The 19,934-nt window shown below is 59.4% G+C and overlaps 1 protein-coding gene across 4 annotated transcripts in view; it reads left to right on the top strand.

Moving 5' to 3' along the window:
• The first annotated feature begins 928 nt into the window (after positions 1-928).
• The window catches only part of RASGRF1 (Ras protein specific guanine nucleotide releasing factor 1), an 87,909-nt gene continuing 68,903 nt past the window's right edge, over positions 929-19,934 (top strand). The window contains exons 1-2 of one of the 4 annotated variants that reach the window (XM_059371399.1): positions 929-1,621; positions 18,812-18,918. In XM_059371399.1, the coding sequence (XP_059227382.1) occupies positions 1,346-1,621; positions 18,812-18,918 (383 nt within the window). In that variant the 5' untranslated portion in view covers positions 929-1,345. The remainder of the gene's footprint in view (positions 1,622-18,811; positions 18,919-19,934) is intronic. The other 3 variants (XM_059371396.1, XM_059371397.1, XM_059371398.1) reach the window with 3 other exon arrangements.

Raw genomic sequence — 19,934 nt, 5'->3', positions numbered from 1 at the left:
GCGGCTTCGCCGCTGAAACATGGTGTCGTTGCTTCCTTCCTCTCCCGGGCCGCGCGGCCGCCCTTCGCCGCTGCGCACAGGCTGGGCCAGGCCGGGCGCCACGCGGGGTCCCAGCGAGGCCGCTGCCCTCTGCGGCAGCCGGCGGTACGCGCTCCCCGCTCCGGCGCCCAGGCTCGCGCGGAGGCCCGCGCGCCCTCCCGGTGCAGCATGCGGGCGCTGTGACGTTCTCGGATAAATGCCGCGCAACTGTGTAGGCGAATGGGAGCTAAAAATAAGAACGGAAAATCTATCATTAAGGTATCATTGCGCCAGAGCAGCTATTTGAAGGCTCCCGCGGTCCCTGGCGCCTGCGTTTGAAGCCTGCCTTTAGGCTTCGGGGGTATTTGCAGAAAACTCCCGGCAGCGGCTCGCCAGCCAGACCGCAGGGTGCAGGGGGCGGCGCGCGTAATTATGGCAACACTCGAAATAAAATAGAATGAAATAAAATAAGCGCTCACCTAACCCCTCCCCCATCTCATCCCCGGGGCGTCCTCGGGTCGCTGGGGAAGCCGCGGGGAGTGCGGCTGGACGCTGAAATGAATGTGACCCGGCGATTACGCAAAGAATAGGACCGAAAGCTGTTCCGGATCCATTTCGCCAACCGCCCTGCTCGGATTAGAAAAATAAAGTACCGGGAGGCCGCCTTTGGGAGAGCAAAACGCCAACCGGGACTTCACCCCCGGTCTACAGGGCGCCGCGGTGGGGCGCAAAGACGCAGAGTCCCAGGGTGGCAAGCCTCCGGGGTGCCCCGGGGTTAAACGAACATTGATCTGATTTAGTTTTTAACACCCGAAGGGGAACATTGGACACCGGGGTAGAGGGGCAGGACTCGTGTGTGTGCGTGTGCGCGTGTGTGCGTCCGGGGCGGGGGAGGGGGCGCCAAGGTGCAGCCTGCGCGCGGCTCTGCGCGGCGGCGGGCTGCGTGCGTGTCTCTGTCCGCGCTGCTGAAACCGGCTCTTCGAGGGATCGGCGTCACATGACTCCGCCTGCCCCTCGCCCGCGCGCAGCTCGCCAGTCCCTCAGTTTGCCCCGCGCCGGGGGAGGGTCGGCCGGCATCTCCCGAGCCCCGAGGCGCTGAGGAGCGGAGAAGAGGTTCCGGCGGGGAATGGTACATCTCGCTTCCAGAAGCCCCGGCTCCGCGCCAGATCCCGGAGTGTAGATATTTGGGGGGAGGGGAGAGCGACCAGGAGCGAGCGAGCGAGCGAGCGCCAGAGAGAGGCAGCGCGCCGCGCGCACGGAAGGGGGGCTGCCGGGTGCCGCGCGGAGAAGATGTAAGCGCGTGGGGTCTAGCTGGCCTCCGAGCACCATGCAGAAGGGCATCCGGCTGAACGATGGCCACGTCGCGTCCCTGGGACTGCTGGCGCGCCAGGACGGCACGCGCAAAGGCTACCTGAGCAAGCGGAGTTCGGACAACACAAAATGGCAAACCAAGTGGTTCGCGCTGCTGCAGAACCTGCTCTTCTACTTCGAGAGCGACTCGAGCTCGCGGCCCTCTGGGCTCTACCTGCTGGAGGGCTGCGTCTGCGACCGCGCGCCCTCCCCCAAGCCTGCGCTCTCCGGCAAGGAGCCGCTGGAGAAACAGGTGAGGCCAGCGCCGCGTCTGACCTCCCAGCTCCCCGGCCGCGGCCCCAGGCACCCCGAGCCCTCCACCGGCAGATGCTGCCCGAACTTTGGTCCCTCCACTCTGGGCTCCCTCGGCGCGAGAGGAGGCTGGGCTCAAGCGGGCGGGTGACCCCGCCATGGGCAGAGGGGGCAGGGACTGCGGGCAGGAAGTAGGCGCCGGCTGCGGCTGCCCTTCACCGGGCGAGCTCCGTGGGAGGCAGGGACGCAGGGGTCGAGACGCGGAGGTGCCGAGAGCGACCGGGTGCGGGAAGAAAAGGGGCTCTGGGAGACCAGTCATGGGCTGGGAATGTGGACCCACATCCGGCCAAGCATGGTGCCTCCCAGCCCGCGACCCTCTCGGCCTCAGACAGCCCTGATCGTCTGCGCCCGGCCGGGGCAGGGCGAGACGGAGGCGTCGGAGCGCCGGGCCCCCTGCCCCGCGGCCGCCGGGAGCGAGGAGAGGCTGCGCTAGGGCCGCAGGGGCCGGCGGGGTGCGGTGGAGCAGCGGCGGGCCCCCGGCGGGCCCCCATCCCCAGCACCAGACCGAAGCGTTCCAAGGACCCCTCTGGCGCGCGGAGGCCAGGGCCCGGGGCTGCTGCGGAGGCCGCGGGACGGATGGGCGCTGCTCTCCTCCCCCTCCCCCTGCGCCGCCGCCGCCGCAGTCGCGGCCAACGCGCTGCCCTCGCGTTTCTGGAGCTGCAGGGCTCAGGGACGGGCCTGGATCTGCCCCGGGGGCGCAGGCGGGGTTGGGGGGGGGTGCCTCTGGCGTAGAGGGAAGGAGGAGCGACGGAGAGGGAGAGCGATGTTTAAGCTCGATGCGCTCCCCAAAGGCATCTGGTCAGTCCCCATGCCTCCAGGAAAGGAAAGTCAAAGATAGTAGGTCCTAAAATGTCATGGCTGGAAGGGACCTGAGATCCATGGTGGTGATGGGGGGGGGGGGGGGGCGAGCTGCAACTAGCTGGTTATTGTCTGAAGAAGGACGCTGAGACCCACAGAGATGGTACTGTCCAGTGTCATACCAGGCGGCCCCTTCGGATTTCCAAAAGACAGCTGAGATCTCAAAGCCCCTGCTGCATGCAGACTGGCGGGGTTGGAACTGGCCAGACTGGAAGCCCCGCTTGAAGTTGGCCACCTTGTTGTCAAGACCGGCCTGAGCCCAGCCTCTGCAGTCCACCTTTGCCTTTCCTGCTCTTGTCTGGTGGGTGCTGAGGGATGATTTCTGGGGACTGGCATATTTGGGGGTGGATCTCTGGGGATGCCAGGACACAGGGCAGGGAGAGGCTCCTTGCCGGCAAAGCCGAGCAAAGAGCAGGCAGGTCCTTCGGCTCAATCGGGAGGAGGACTGACCCGAGAGAGCCAGACCCCGACCAGGCCAGAGTTCTGCTTTCAGCCCCTGCCAAACCACCCTCGCCAGCCTTCCAGAACCTCGCCGACCTTTGCCAACCCAAGTCCACCTGCACCTCCTGGTGGCCCCAGCCCCAGCCCTCTTGGAGCCCCTCTACCCTCAGTCCCCAGCTCGAGCCCAGAGCTGAGTGCCCAGGGAAGGCAGGGAGAGAGGGAGGCAGGAAGCCAGGTTGCCGCGGGCTCAGGGCACCTGTTCTCAGCCCTTCAGAAGCCAGAGCCGGGCCTGAGACTCCATTTCAGCCCCGCGACCATTGGGCTCTCTCTGGGACCTTAGTAAACGCCCTCAACTTTTCTGAGCCTCTGTGTTGTCATCTACAGAATGGGGATAAAAACGCTCCCGAGATTTCCAGATCACAGTTAGATAACGTACGTGCAAGTGTGCCCAGGACGCACTCGAGCTGGGTCTCGGGAAGCTGTAGCTGATCTGAAGAGCCGGGAACAGAGGCCACACAGAGAGCGTTTCAGCTGAAGGGAAGCTCGGGGAGACCCTACAGCCCATCCTCCCCAGTGCGCAGACAGACAGACAGAAGGCCAGAGAGGGGAAGTTTGCTGCCTGTGAGCAAAGTACGTCAGGAGCAGCCTCAGACCAGGAATTCACCGTGGTCTAAGAATTCCTGAAAAGGGGATCCTACGCTCATCTCAAATCAGTCCTGGCCCGAGTATCAAACCGCACCAGCAGCAGATTTTGGAAGGGACAGGACTGCAGAGCCCACCGGTGGTATGCACACGTTCTCCCTGCCGTCTCCCCAGAACTCCGGGGAGCCCCAGAGGAGAGCAGGACAGGGCAGAGAGGAGCAGCGGACGGCCGGATGCTGCCTGGCTCACGTGCCGATTTCATGAGAGACATCTGCTCTGTCTCGTGCCCTGACATAGACCTTCCTTCCATTTGAGTCCAGAGCCAGGGTCTGGCTAACGTGAAGTACGTCCTGCTTCCTCGGCCCGTGCACATCTATAAGAATCTGTAACATTTCCCTTCTGTATCTTAGAGGAAAACTTGTCGTCCCGCAGCTGCTCAATATGTCTCATGGGGTTGGGTGCCCCCTGGCAGCCAGGCAGCCCAGATGTTAGAGCCATCCTGTCCCTGGGTCTGCCCTGCGTCTGGGCCCACAGGAAGCCTAAACTGGAGACGTGCTGGCCATGTGCCCTCGCTAGGAGGCCTCGAAGGTGCCGGCAGGTCAGCAGCACAGGCCCGGATCTGGTGAAGACCTGCTTGGAGCCGGACGTCGTTTTGTCCAGATCTAAGCAGGCAGCTTCCCGGTGGAAAGGCCAGGGCCAGGAAACCCCGTCCAGCAGCAGGAGCATGTCAGGGACCGAGCACACAGTAGGTGCGCAGAGTGTGCTTGTAAGATGTCCATTCCTCCCTTGGCGTGCTGAGGGTTGACAGGGCGCCAGCCCAGGACCCTGAGCCCCAGGCACGTGTTCACATGGCATCCTGATGCCCTCTCTCTGTGGGCCTGTCTCTGTGTGAGTCTGATGGCACCTGGCACAGCCCCCTTCCTGGAGCCCCGAGCTGGGATCCCACGTCTCACGCAGGCAGACTGACCCAGCCTGCTCCCGTGCCCAGTGGCTGAAACCTTCTCGGGGCCGCCTCGGGCAGTGGCTGGGCTCTCTCAGTCCACAGCCGCCCTGCCTTCATCACAAAGCATGCCCTCCCGTTGCTCCAGCACATTCCACCCCTCAGCCAATCAGAGAAAGGCAAACCTGAACGGAGGGGGATAAGGTTTTGCTAAAACAGCACCCCTCCGACCGGAGCTGGGGACCCGGACTGCTGCACTGGTACCTCCCGGAGAGGCTCTGCCTGCCCGACGTGGCCCCCGCAGCAGCGAGGCCCCCAGGATTAACCGTTCCCTCCCCCAAACATTTCTAGAGCTGAAAGGAAGCTGAAGAGACGCAGTAATTATACCTTAATTGGGACAAGGAAATACCAGGTCACCGCCGGTCTGCTCGGCTGGTGCTGGGAAGGCGGCTCTGGACCGCGCAGGCGCGAGGCCACGCTGAGATCTCACTGCCTTTTTCTGTGCGGTGAACATCGGGCTCTGGGGACCCGGGCTCTGCTAGGTCCTGTGGCTGCGGGGGGAAACAGAGCAATGTCCTCAGGGAGCTGCCAGGGGCTGGGTGGGGAGCCCTCCCCAGGGGTGCCCCTGCAGCTATGGCCAGTCACTGGGGAGTCTCCCTCCCCGCCCCTGCCTGGGCTCCCCACAGGGCTTGCCCAACACTTTCACGGGGTCCCACCTCCTGCACTCCCGTGCCCCCCTGTACAGCCCCCACTCAAAGGACCTTCCTCGGGCGGGCACACATCCAATCACCACAGCAAACGTCTCAGAGTGACCATGGCTCCCACTGCCTTCAAGGAAAGAGGGGATCTGTCCTGGGGGACCCCCAGGAGCCATGTTCTGCCCTTCCGTGAGCCCTGACCCACTTTCCCACCCTGCTCTTCCTCGCCCTACACAGGCCTCTTTTTCCTACCCCAGGGCCTTAGCACCTGCTCCTCTCCCTGGAAGGACCTCCCACCCCATGCATGTCAGTGACCTCGTCCTCCCCACCCCCGAGGTCCCAGCCTTGGCCTCCCGCCCATGGACCCCAGGCTTTTTTTCCTCCACACTGTGGTCACAGTCTGCGATGACCATAAATTTCCAGGTGCAGGAGAGCAGTGAGGGGCACCAGCTGAGGTGGAGATATGCGGCAGTTGTAGCTGACCGTCGATGAGAGGGGTCGGAGCCCCGACGGGGTGAAGGAACCGGGTCTTTACGGCACAGACTTAGGTATCACCACAGGACCCGCCCTCTGGCTGGGCAGGAGGGACTTCCACGTCCCTAGACCCATAAATACGGAGGAACAAAAAATGCGGTTTACCGAGCACCTACTGTGTGCCAAGCACCTGCTATGGGCCGGGCACCAGAGTGCCTGCTCTGCGTGAGCTCTCTCCTCAGTCCCCCCAGCAGCCCTGGGAGCTTGTCCCTGCTCACCCATTTTCGAGACCGCAACACTGAGGCTCAGCACTGTCAGGTAACTTGCTCGAAGCTCCGGAGCATGTGGGGACCGGCGGGCAGGTGACTGCAGAACCTGAGCCGTCCTCCACCGACCGCTGGGCAGTTTGCGTGTGCCGTCCCCCGCCAAGAAAACAGAGCATCACAGCACCTCAAAGTCTGTCACTACCGCTCCAGCGACTTGTGTGAAGGAGCTCTGGTTTCTGCTTGGGTCGGAGCCTGGCAAGTCCGATCCCATGAGCATAAAGGGAAGACCTAAAATACAGTCTTTTGTATTTTAGCATACTGTATCTGTACAGTCCTGTTTCCCCAACATCCAGGGGCGAGCGCCTGTGTGCACGTGGCCAGGAATGGGACTCAGCCCCCTGCGTGTGTGCAGGAGCACTGGTGACGTCTGCACCCAAGGGGGCTGGACCGCTGCCTGTGCCCAGCGACCTCCGTGAGGGCACCTGTCGTGCCCTTGGACACCTCCACTGCCCACCCCCTCCCACGGAGGAGCTCACAGCCCTTCCAATGCGAAGCCCACTCGCCGAGGGGTGAGTTGCCCACCTCTAGCAGCAAGGGTTTCTGGCCACGCGGACAGGCTTTGGACCCCGGCCCTTCTTAGGTGGGGAAGGTTGTCAGGCTCCCCAAGCCTCAGCTGGCACGTCTGTGAGAATGTAACAGAGCCTCCCCCGCATCCTGTTCTGCAGGCTGCAGACCCCTTGCCCCACACGGTGGGGCTCGTCCCAAAGGGAGGCCCTTCTGACCCCAGCTTTCCCGTCTGTGCCTGGACTACTGCTCGGCGGAGCTGTGGCACGGGTCCCGGGGGCCCTTGGCGGGTTCAGAGCTAGCCGACACCAGGCCCTGGCCCTGGACACTGGGATGGGGTGGTGACTCCTACTTCTGTTTCGGCGGGCTTTGGAAACGTCTTGACCCCAGCGTGCCTCTCTAGTCACTGGCGGCCACACCAGCCCCCAAATCTCTCAGGCCCACTCGCCGGTGTCCTCTCTCCCTGTGGCTACAGCGCAGGTGGCCGTCACCCCTCAGCGGGACTTAGGGGGTGGTCCCCCGCCATGCGTTTGTCAGGATAGGCTGGATTAAGCAGCAGCGACAACCAGGACCAGCATTAACACAGCGAGCGTGTTTCTTGTTCGTGTTCGACGAGCTGTGCGGGGGGCGTGGGGATCGCTGGAGAGCCGGGCTGATGCAGATTCGTCCTGACACTGGCCTCCACGGTCACCCCAGCTGAGGGGAGGGGTGAGCACAGCTCCCCGGTGACCCTGAGGCTCCCCCAGAAGTGGCCCACTCTGGCCACAGTCCAGTGGACAAGGCACGTCACGTGTCTGGCGTGCAGATGCCACGGGCGAGCACTGACCCTCTGATGCCCGATGGCAGAGCCCGGGGGCCCCGCCATCTCCCTGCATCCTCTGTGTCCTGCAGCCGCACGGCTGTGTGCCGTGAGACCTGTGTTAGAAGCCCGCCTGCCCGCCCAGCTCGAACACGCACAGAGCAACGGGGACACAGCAGGGCTCCTGCACGGGGGCCGTGGGGAGCCACGTGTGCCCACACGGGAAGGGGCAGGTCCAAGCCAGGCCTCCCGTTTCCTCGCACTCAGTGACTCTGTCATCCCTGGCCGGTGTCAGGACCAGCCGTCGGCCACCCGGTTTCCCCCAGAGCAGTGAGGACAAGTCCATCGAGGAGACAGCCTGGCTGGGAACAGACAGTGACTGCCCCAGGCGGCCCGCGCCACTGCCAAGGAAAGTCCAGGGTTCAAGGGAGTCCAGCAAGCACAGCCCCGCCGGCTCCGGGGGCATCACGGAAGCTCCACCAGGGGGACACGCGGGACAGGGTATGGGAGTTGCAGGGGCCCCTGAAGCCTGTGGCCCCACTGCAGGGCCCGGCCTTCCCCCGGAGCAGCATCTAGGCGGGTGTGTGACGGAAGCCAAAGGGCACCCCGGGGCCGGCCTGGAGCTCGCTCCGCATTCAGCGAGCCTCTCGAGCAGTGAGGCCGGGTCAGAAGAGGTTCCCTCAGGAGCAGCCACGCGGGACCTCTGTGGCCGTGGACCCACAGGCTGGAGTAACTTACCCGAGACAGAGCCATGAGCCATGAGCCGTCATGTTGTCCGTTTCAATCTGTGCGGCGGACGCTACCCTCCCACTTTGTGAAGGAGAGAGCAGACGCTCAGGGGAGATGTCTCGAAGACCCCGAGGCCAGGTAATAAGTGACCCATGTGAACCGAGGTCAGCGGTCTCCAGACCGAGGGGCTCCAGGTGAACTCCCCAGAACACAGGTTTTGTGGAATGTGGGTCGATCTTCCAGAAGCTGAAAACAGAAGGACTCCGTGGCAGAAAAAGCCCCAGGAAGGTTCCTGCATCGCAGGAAGGCTCAGAGCCTCCAGGTCTCCCTGAAGAGTCCTGGACAGGATGGCGGGAAGCCAGGCTCCGCCCCCCACCCCGCGCCCCCAGCTCCACGGCCTGAGCCCGAGAAGCAAAGTGTCACCTGTTCGTGGTTTTGCTACCGCCAGTGAATAAGCCAGGCCCTGTGCCGCGGCGACAGATGTTTCCAGTCACCCGTCCAGCAAGCGGAGGCTGCCCTGTGCCCGGGCCAAGGCACAGTGCCAAGCTCCGGGGGCATTTCTCAGTTGGAGATCCCTGGGTCGAAAGGAAGGAGCTCGCTCAGAGCAGCTTAGCCACGGGGAGGACCGCCTCGGGACACCTGCAGCAGGAATGAAGGGAACACGTGCTGAACCCATGTGCCCGGCCTCCGCGGCCAGGACCAGGAACCCGCTCTCTGTCCGCCCTCCTAGTCCGACGGTCCCCCGGCCCCGCCTCTCTCGGAGCCACGTCTGCGTCCTTCTCGGTCTTCTTTCTTGGTCTTGGCCTCCACCACACCCAGCCCATGGCTCGCGCCTGTCCGTGTCACTGCTCCAAACACCTGGGGACCTGGGGCGTGACCCGGGGCACATGCCCACCGCTGCTGGGGCCGCTCTCTGGGAGAAGTACTTCTGCCGCGGGCACCGCTGGAGCATCAGAACCCGCTAGGGGCTCTTAAAAATCCCGGTGCCCGAAATCCATGCCTCGCCCCATTCCTCAGCCCCCGCGTTCTGCTCTCAGGGGTCTGAGGAGGGACGCGAGCACCGCAGCCGGGACTGAGCCTGCCGAGCTCCTGGGAAAGAGCGCAGAAGGTCACCAGAGAGCAAGCCCGTCATGGCTTTGCCCGGGAAGGGGCGGGGCCGTGGGAATACGTGGCCTCGTGCCTAGGAGCGCAGGGGGAGCACGCAGGAGGTGAGCTAAGCTCTGGCTAGGAGGGGCACCCAGCCTTCCTGGAGGCCCTGTGTTTGTCACTGAGCCGTGAGGGGGCCAGTGTCCAGCTCCGTGGGGACACAGGCCGGAGTCATGCAAAAGTCACTCGGGCAGAGAGTGAAGCGGGAAGAACATCACTTTCCATGACCGATACCAGCTGTGTGCTCCTGGTCCTGGCACCACCCCAGGGGCAGGGCGTGGTCCTGCTTGTGAGGCCAGTGCTCACAGGTCTCCTTTCTGGGTCCGTCCCCCGTAACCTGCTGGGGGCAGGTGAAGGTCGACATGAGCCGTTCTTGGGCTTGGCTGCCCCTCCGAGTCCCCAGGAGATGCATGGGTGCACCCAGACCAATCCCATGAGAACGCAGGGTCCAGCCGTGGGGGAGACCCACGGGGACAGGGACACAGTGACCAGTGCTCTGTGGGAGCGGTCTGGCCTGGCCGCCCTGTGTGTGCTCCCGGACCCATCCCGGGACTCCTGAGGGGCCCTCAAGTCAAGGCACACAGCCCGACCTCACGCGGGGGTAGGCACTGCTCTGTGCCGGGTGTCCGTCGCACCTCGGGGTCGATGCACGAGCCTTGCTCCCGTACCAAAGTCAGGTGTGGTCCACCAGTGGATTCTGCAGCTGCTGCTGCCATCCAGGGTCATTCCAGCAGCTCAGGGGGCCTCTTGGGATTCAGACAGAAACGGACTCCCAGAGGCAGCCCCAGATCTGTTTCTGAGTTCATCCTGCATCCCTGACGTATCCTGTAGGATGTGAGTCCTGATCCCGCCCAGGACGCTGGGGGGCCACGGGTGTGGCTCTATGTTGTCCCAGAGAGTTCCCAGGGGTCCCCATGGTGAATTCCGGAATCGAGCTGCTCTTCCGCCCGGGGAGCCATCCTGCACGACCACGTGGTCATGTAGTCGTGGCAAGTATGACTCAGGCCCTGTCCCGCGGTCCTGCTGAGGCCCCGTGTTGTTCTGGTCCTGCGGACTCTGAGAAGCCTCGAGGGCATCCTCCATGGTTGGGCGCACCCGAGATGTGGTCCGAATGTCATCATGTGACCCCAGGACGTCCACTGTCCCGTCTGCAGCCGTGCCAGGGCCGTCACTTGCCCCTGCACAACCTGGTCATTCTGGGGAGGCCCAGGGGTGGCTCAGCTTCCGAGGTGACCTGGGGTCTGTCTGACACTGTCTGAGGCTTTGGGACCATCTTGAGCTCTGGTGGGACCCAGAGTCACTGTTCCGTCTGATGCTGGCTGTGGGTTTTTCGTATATGGCCTTTATTAGCTGGAGGTACGGTCCGTGGAGCCCTCCTTTCTTAAGAGTTTTATCATAAACGGATGTTGAACTTTGTCGAGGGCTTTTCTGCGTCGGTGGAGATGGTCATCTGATCTTTATCCTCATTCTGTTGACGTGACCTATGACATTGATGGGTCTGTGGATGTCGAACCATCCTCGGATCCCTGGAACAGATCCCACTCGGTCACGGTATATGATCCTTTCAACGCGTTCCTGACTTAGTTTGCTAATATTTTGTCGAGGATTTTTGTATGTAGGTTCATGGGAACATTGGCCTGAAATTTTCTCTTTTCGTGTGTGGTGTCCTTGTTTGGTTTTGGTATCAGGGTAATGCTGGCCTGGGAAACTGAGTTTGGATTCACCCCTCTTCAGTGTTTTGCTCAGAGTTTGAGATGGACCGGTGTGAAATCTCTCTGTGTCCCGGAGCACCCACCAGGGAAGCGGGCTGGCCCTGGACATTTTGTGTCGGGAGGTTTGATTACTGAATCAATATCCTTACTGTGACTGGCCCGTGCAGATTTTCTATCTCTTCATGACTCGGTCTTGGAAGACTGCGTGTTTCTCGGCATTTATCCGGCGTTTCTAAGTCATCCTATTCGCTGGCGTATAATTGCACGCCGTGGTCTCTCGTGATCGCTTGTACTTCTTCGGTACCAGTTGTGACTTCTGCTCTCTCATTCCTAGTTTTCTTGATTTGAGCCTTCTCTCTTTTTTCTTACTGAGTCTAGTTAACGGTTTATCAATTTTATTTATCTTTTCAAACAACCATTTTCATGGATTTTTTTCTGTTGCCTTTTTAGTCTGAATTTCCACTTATTTCTGCCGTGACCTTTACTGTCTTCTTCCTTCCGCGGATGTCGGGCTGTGCTCATTGCTCTTTTTCTAGCTCTTTAGGTGCAAAGTTTCATTGTTTACTTGAGTTTGTCTTGTTTCTTGTCTCATTACGAATTTCCCTCCTGCGACTGCTTTTGCCGCACCCTACAGATTTTGACATGTTGTATCTTCACTTTCATTCATCTCAGGGGTTTTTGTCCTCTTGGGTTTTCTCGTGGATCCACTTGTTCAGTAGTGTTTCATCTCGACATATTTGTGGTTTTTTTCTCCAGTTTTCTTTTGCAGTTGATTCCCAGCTTCACACCATTGTGGTGTCTGGAAAGATGCTCCGTGTGCGTTCAGTCTTCTTAAATTCATTGAGACTTGTCTCATGGCCTCACATATGTTCTCCCCTGGAGAATGTTCCGTGCGCACTTGACAAGAATGTGTTTTCCGCTGGTTTGGGGCAGAATGTTCTGTGCAGAGCTGTCAAGTGCATTTGGTCTAACGTGTCCTTTAAGATCACTGTTGCCTTGTCGGTTTTCTGTCCGGAGGCGCTGGCTGCCGGTGCAGTTGGGGTGCTAGTGTCCCCTGAGCTCTTGTGTTGCTACAGGTTTCTCTTTCTAGGTCTTTAGTATTTACTTTCTATGTCTTGGTGCACTTCTGTTGGGGACATAAATATTTACAAACCTCCCTGCTGGATGAACCCCTTTGTCATCAGTAACACCCACCTGTGTCTGCTATTGTGGACTTTATTTTGAAGACTTCGGTCTGATGTAAGTGCAGCTACTCCAGCTTTCTCTGGGTTTCCACCTGCACGAAGTCTCTCTTCCCATCCCTTCACTTTCAGTCCGCGTGTTCTTATGCCTGTGTGTCCTGACCTCTTGCAGGCAGCATACAGATGGGTCTTGTTTTCTGCGTGAATCCATTCAGCCACTCTGTGTCTTCTGGATGGAGAATCTAGTCCGTTTACACTTAAAGGACTTATAGATAGCTGAGTATTTATTGCCATTTTCTTCAGTGTTTTCCAGGTGTTTTGTATTTCCTCTGCTGCTTTTCTTGCTCTCTTCCCTTGTGGTTCGATGTCTTTCTTCAGTGTTATGTTTAGATTTCTATCTCACACTTGTGTATCAGCTACAGGTTTTGATTTGTGGTTACCTTATGGCTCACACGCATCAGCCTACAGGCGCACCTCACGGCTGTTGGGGGGTCGGTCCTAGATCCCTACGATAGAGCGAATATCACAATAAAGCAAGTCAAATAAATGTTTTGGTTTCCCACGCATATTAAAGTCATATTTGCCCTATGGTGTTGTCTATTCAGTGTGTGATAGTATGATGTATACAAAAGCAGTGTACCTTCCAGATACTAAAAATACTTTATTGCTAAAAAATGCTAAGCACCATCTGAACCTGCAGCAAGTCAGAATTACTGATCACAGATCACCATAACAAGTATAACAATAGTGAAAAGCTTGAAATATTGCAGGAATTACCAAAAGGTGACACAGAGACATGGGTGAGCAAATGCTATTGGAAAAATGGTTGATGTGGGGTTGTCACAAACCTTTACTTTGGAAAAATGCAATAGCTGTGTGCAGCAAAGCAATGCACAATAAAATGAGGTGTGTGTGTGTGTCTGCGTGTGTCTGTGTGTCTGTGTCTGTGTGTGTGTGTCTGTGTGTGTGCCCTAATCTGTTTGAAGTCAATAGCAAGTTAAGTTGGAACACATTCTGAAACTTTGCATTTCTTCTCGCTCTCCCCAGATCTTACGCTTTGATATCACATTTTACATCTTCTTATTTTGTGTATCCCTTAACTAATTGTTGTAGTCATAGTCATTTTTTTTTAAGATTCTATTTATTTATTTGAGAGAGAGACAGTGAGAGAGAACATGAGCGAGGAGAAGGTCAGAGGGAGAAGCAGACTCCCCGTGGAGCTGGGAGCCCGATGCGGGACTCGATCCCGGGACTCCAGGACCATGACCTGAGCCAAAGGCCATCGTCCAACCGAGCCACCCAGGTGTCCCGTCATAGTCATTTTTATTGCTTCTACCTTTAACTTTCCATCTGGCTTCACGAGGAATGAACCCCTTGCCTTTACAACATGTTTACCTGCATCAGTGAGATTCGTGTTGTCATTTGTACTCTTTCTTTTTTTTTTAAGATTTTATTTATTTATTTGACAGAGATCACAAGTAGGCAGAGAGGCAAGCAGAGAGAGAGGGGGAAGCAGGCTCCCGGCTGAGCAGAGAGCCCGATGCGGGGCTCGATCCCAGGACCCTGAGATCATGACCTGAGCCGAAGGCAGAGGCTTTAACCCACTGAGCCACCCAGGCGCCCCTCATCTGTGCTCTTGTTCCCAGTTAATGCCCTTTCTTTTCAGCTTCAGGAAGTCCCTTTAGTGGTTCTCATAGTCCTGCTCCATGGTGATGAACTCCCTTAGCTCCTGCTTGTCTGGAAAACTTTCTCTCCCCCTCCGTTCTGAACAATGACCCTCCCAGGTGGAGTAGTCTTGGTTGGAAGTTTTTTTCCCTTCAACACTTGAATATATCCTGCTGCTCCCTCTGGCCCACATAGTTTCTGCTGAAAACTCTTCGGATAGTTTTATGAGGATCCCTTGTACCTAAGCAGTTGTTTTCTCTGGATGCCTTGAAGGTCCCCCTTATTTTTAACTTTTGATGTTTCTATTATGATGTGTCACGGTGTGGGTCTCCCTGAGTTTGTGTTATTTGGGACTCTCTAGACTTCCCAGGCCTGGGTGTGTGTTTCCTTCCCCAGGTCAGGGTCATTCTCAGCCATTATTTCTTTAAATACATTTTCTGTGGCTTTCTGGGGGACAGAAGTTTTCTTCTCTTTCTGGCACCTTTATTATGCAAATGTTGTTTCCCTTAATGTTTTTCCATAGGTCTCTTGAGCGGTCTTTGGTTTTTTAAATTCTTTATTCTTTTCACTGCTCTGTTTTAGAGTGTGTTCCCCTGCCCTGTCTTCAGCTGACCGACCCTTTCTTCCACTTCGTCAGCTCTGCTATGGAAGCCCTTTATGCACTTTTTTTTTTTCCAGTTCAGTTTTGTATTTTTCACTCTGTGACTTCTGTTTGGTACCTTCTCGTGTTTTCTCTCTGTCCATCTGTTCTTCTCCTGAGATCATTGAGCTGCTCTGTGACCTTGAGTTTGAACTCTACATCAGGTAAATTACCTGTCTCGGTTTCATGAAGGTATTTTTCTAGAGTTTTATCTTGTTCTTTCATTGGGAGCATAATCCTCTGTTTCCTTATTTTGCTTGGCTGTATTGGCTTCCATGTATCAGGTGAAACAGCTCTCTCCCCTCATCCTAACCCAGTGGCCACAGGAAGCCTGGGGGTGGCTTTCAGTATGCTGTCTGGGCAGCGCCCTGGGGAGGTTGTCTGCCATGAACTGTCTCTCCGACTGCTTCAGTACCTGTGGGACCCAGAACCACAAGCCCCTGACCACCAGAGCCAGATGTCCAAGGGATGTCCCTTGTGTGGACTGTGCACAGCTGACAGGGGCTGGGCCAGAGGATACCCAGAGCCTCCTGAAGGCTGTCGGGAGAGACGAGGAACCATCCCGAGCCTATCCAGAGCCCCGGGGAAAGACACAGAGCACACATTCTCTTCCTGACGGGGTCTCTCCCTCCCAGTGGGCAGGTGTAGAGGTGGGTAGATGGGTGGAGCCATGGATGGACAGGCAGGGGGATGGAGCTGTGGATGGACACACTGATTGTGCAGGTGCAGAGAGAGAGAGCGTGGAACTCAGAAAGACCAAGAGCCCGGTGTGTCTGCCCACTACCCACTTCACGGAGGAGGGGCCAAGTATCCCAGAGGAAGGGCCCCAACCACCCCGGGCCGCACTGTGCTCAGACTCCACGTCCAGTGCCCTTTCTCTGACCAGGAGGCCACTTGCCCCTCTTAACTCTGGGTCCCCTGGCGCGTTGCTGTGAAAAGAACCCTGGGTGACTGGGGAGCCCAGGCACAGGCCGTGCGGGGCCCACCTCACCTCTCCAACCACAGGCCCTCCGTGAGAGGGCAGTCACCCACTGTACAGGTGCCTGCACCCGCACGGAACACTGGGCCACACCCACAGGGGACTGGCCACCTTCCTGGGCCTGCCCTGCCGGTGGCTGACTGGGTCTTTCTGCACGTGGGCCTGAGGACCCAACGTTTTCCTTCCATTTTCCTCAGGTCAAACTGCCTTTTCCTTAGCGTCTTCCAGGAGCCTGGAATTCACTCCTTTTCTCTGCATGTGGGGACTTCGTTCTTTCCCAGCGGATTTTACTTCCTCTCTCTGTTTCTGTGTCTCTGCTGCTCTCCTCTGTCTGTGTCTCTGTCTCCGTCTCAGTCTCCATCTCTGTCTCTGCATCTCTGTCACCAGTGTCTGTCACCATCTCTGTCTCCATCTCTACATCTCTGTCTCTGTCTCTATGTCTCTGTCTCCATCTCTGTCTCTACATCTCTGTCTCTGTCTCTATGTCTCTGTCTCCATCTCTGTCTCTGCATCTCTGTCTCTGCCTCTGTGTCTCTCTGTCCCCGTCTCTGTCTCTATCTCCGTGTCTCCCTTCCCTCACCCCCAGCCCCACACAGAGCAAAGCCTTGTGCATGTGGCCACCGTGGTCAGGATTCCCGTGACTCAGGAGGGCTGGGAGGAAGTTTACTCTCCCTTCGGGGGCACTAGTCACTTGGCCCCGGGCTTAGGGAGACCAGGTGTTGGGGGAAGCGCACACACAGAGGAAGCCCGCTGTCCCCACGCCCTCTGAGGCCCCCACAGGGCAGCCCGGGCCATGGTTGGCCACAGAAGCCCTGCTGGGCCACGAGCCACCCACTGTTTCCTGGAGGGGACCTTGTGCACTGCTGAGCATCTGGCCTCTGCGTCCCTGTGGAAAGGAGGGAATCCGTGTGACTCCTGGGCAGGGAGGGGAGGGGGGCATGCTCCCAGCAAGGCCAGGTGTGCGAAGAGCCCAGGCCCGAGCCTGGGACACACCCCCCAGTGTCCCCTCTAGTAGAAGCTCCCAAGTGGCCTTCCCAGCACACCCCTTGTCCTCTGCCCCGAGGATGCCCCGGCTTTCCTCAGAGCTCCCTCCAGCACCACCAGTCTGCTTGCCAGGAGCCGCAGTGACATTTCCAGGTCATGCCCGCCCTCAGACCCCCACACCCACCCAACCACTAGCCTGTGCTCCTGGACTTCCAGCCACCCATCACCGGCTGGGTGCTGTCTTCAAGAACAAGAGATGCAGGACACTCGTGAGGAGCCTGACCACGGCCACGGCCACAGGCTCAGCCTGGAGCAGGGGTGTCGGAATAGGACACAGGCTGGGTAGAGGGACAGGTGGGCCAGCCTCGCCCTGGGGAGGTGGCTGGGCGGGAGCAGGGAGGGAGCCTCTGGGAGCCGATCCTGCCCTGAGGTGAGGAGAGCTGACGCTTGAAAGCCGAGGTCTCTGCTGGCGGAGGTCCCTGCGGGCGAGGTTCAAACCTGGAGGCTTCTAAGCCGGCTGCCTGTTGTTCCGTTTCCTGCTGAGGTGGGATTGCAGTGGGGTTTCAGGGGGCCTGGGGGCCAGCAGCCTCGGGCTTCTCCACTATGCTGGCCTGGCCGACTGCGAAGCCCCTCACTCCCCACAGCTCAGAAGGGCCAGGCTCAGGGACCCGTGCCCACCCTGCCCCTCCGGGCATGGGCCGCTCTGCCCCCTGCCCCGCCCCTGGCAGCTTGGCAGGGAAGGAGATCCCTCGGCGGGCCCATCCAGCACCAGGACATCCTCCCTGGGGACCCCAGGCAACCCACGGTACAGCTGAGTGTCCCCGCTTCGGAGTTAGAACCCAGAGTCCCACCCGTCTGTAGGCTCCGTGGGCTTTCTTCCCACCCCAGTGCCAAGCCCTGGCTGGAGTGGACGGCAGGTGCCTGGGGAAGGTCTGCTTTGCAGCTGTGTGACCCTGGGCAAGTGGCACAACCTCTGTGCAAAACAGATCACACCTGCTCCACCTGTGGAAGGCGGGAACCAGTGAGCTCGCGGGAGATGAGTGCAGGAGTGTCCTTCATCTCTCGAGAGGTGGAACGTACTGGGTACCTGCTGCTTCCAGGGCGGGGCGGCGGGCGCCCACCTGAGCCTTCTGAATTCAGTTATTTGAGGCTGTAGCTGACATTTCGTTCCACAGCCCCAGTTATCTGTTTCCTAGGAAACAAGTGAGAGACGCTGACTCTCCAACCGCGCGCACACACACACACACACACACGCACACCCCGTGGCCGCCACCAAGACTAACAATTAACAGAAATACAGTAAATGTCAGCAGACGCTAAAAATAGTCTACGCGCCGCACCTCGGGGGCTGCTCCCTGCCGCCCGGCGCCGCGGGGGCAGGGACAGGGACAGCACCCCTCCACGACACACCGCCACACCGCGGCCCGGACACACCTCTGAGCGGCGGGCCTGCAGGTCCGTGTCTGCACCCCACCGCCTGCCTCTCTCCCACCTCCAGCAGGATGAGACCAGAGGTGTGCACGGACGCAGTCCTCCCAGCCCGTCCCCCCTGGACACCACCACTGGGACCCTGCCCACCTCGTGTCTGGCACTTGTGTTCCTGCCGTCCAGCCCCTCACAGCCCGAACACACGGGGCACTCCGGACACCTGTGCTGCCCCCACTTTCCCTGTCCAGCGCACCTCAAACCTGGATGGACCCGCTCTCCGTCGGCGGGGCAGCCATCCTGCACTCCCGGGCTGACCCGACGGGCTTTCTCCGCCCCCACTGCCCTCTGCTCTCTCCTCCCTCCCAGCGATGACCGCAGCAAACAGGTGTGCTCGCTGGGCTGCGGGCACCGTGCGGGGAGCTGAGCTGCCTTAACAGGGAGACTATAACAGATGCGTGTGTGCTGTCGGCTGCTCTGCTTCCCGGGAGCCAGCGGGGGTGGCGGGGGTGCTGGCCCCTGGCCCTGGGCTTAAGGCGGGTCCAAGTCACCTGCACCCCACGGCGGGGCTTCCGGGGGTGCTCCTCGGGGCCCTGTCTGTTCATGCTTTCACCCCAGGACCGGAGGAGGGCTTGATACCTTTCTGGGAGCGGAACACAGGCACACGGCCCTCAGCGGGAACCCACGTCCCAGAGGCGGTCCCCCGTGGTGCTTTTGCCTTCCTCCCAGCACACCTGATGGTTTAAAACTGGCTTTTTTGCAATTTGTTGACAAATCAGGTTTTGCTTCCTTCCTATCCTAAGTATAGGCTCTGTTCCATGTACAAAGCCTGCCTTAGACGAGTTTGAAAATGTTTACTGGAATGGCCTTCCCGGGCCCCAGAACGAGTCTGCACCTGGCTGGCGTGGCCGCGAGCGTCCGGCCCGAGAGCCGGACGGAGGGCCGCGTGGACACCCTGGTGACCAGAGCTGTCTTCTTCCCGGTGCAGCATTACTTCACCGTTAACTTCAGCCACGAGAACCAGAAAGCCCTGGAGCTGAGGACGGAGGATGCCAAGGATTGTGACGAGTGGGTGGCGGCCATCGCTCACGCCAGGTACGTCCTGCCCACCCCGCCGTCGCCGCCAAAGAGGCGGAACACAAGGGCCCTGCCCGGAGCAAACCGCGGCCCCGAGGGGGAGGGCGGGGACGGGATGGAGGGAGAGAGAAGGCGAGTTGTAAGGAGGGCTCTTGGCAGGGGTCCCCTCGGATCCCAGAGCTCTGGGTCTGTGCCACCCTCGGTGCCCCCGGGAGCAGGGAGACCGGAGGAGCAGCCTCCCGCCAGCTTCAGTGCACCGGCTCCTTCCTCTCCAGTAGGGGAGCTGAGCCCTCTTTGGTTGGGGTCAAGGATCTTATGGCTACCAAAGCCTAAGCCCGGGCTCCAAGCCAGCTGCAGCCACGGATCTGCTGCGTGACCATGAACAGCTCCTGCCTCTCCTCGGAGCCTGTTTCCTGTTCTACAGAGGGAAATCTCTCAACCTCTCTGAGCTCGGGGGTTCCAGAGCTCCTCCTCATCCCCCGCAGGGCATGCCCCTCCCTGGAGGGGCCAGACAGAGAGAAAAGCTCAGGCCTCTCCACGTATGCTGCGGAGAAAACAGGGCCCCACCGTGGATAGAGTCTTCCGGGTCGTGGGGAAGTGACAGGCTTATGGGCTGGGGTGTGGCTCCCCAGCTGACAACCCCTGACAGAATCAAGTCTCATCCAAGGGCAGGGACCCCCAGAGGCACCCCCTCTCAGCGGGTGATCTCTCCGGCTTAGTGCAGACTGCTGTGTCTCTGCGTCTCTCTGCTTGTTAAGTGTAAGGTCCTGAGGGCAGAGACCAAGTCTGATTCTTCGGGTCCCCGGGGCTTACAGGGGCATGAGCAGGTGGATCGGGAGAAATCAAGGGTGAACGACCGGACGAGGGTGGAGGCAAGGTTGGACGCCGAGCGGAAGGTGAAAGATGAATGTGTGGAGGGTAGATGGACGATAAGTGGACGGGTCTCGAGTACGTGTGATGGTGGATGGACAGTGATGATGCGTGGATGGTGTGTGTGTGAGTGGATGGATGGATGGATGGACGGATGGATGGAT

The sequence above is a fragment of the Mustela nigripes genome, chromosome 13 (genome assembly GCF_022355385.1).
Source record: "Mustela nigripes isolate SB6536 chromosome 13, MUSNIG.SB6536, whole genome shotgun sequence".
Taxonomy (NCBI): Eukaryota; Metazoa; Chordata; class Mammalia; order Carnivora; family Mustelidae; genus Mustela; species Mustela nigripes.
Note: the sequence above shows the minus strand (reverse complement) of the source record. Positions and strands in the feature narration are given on the sequence as shown.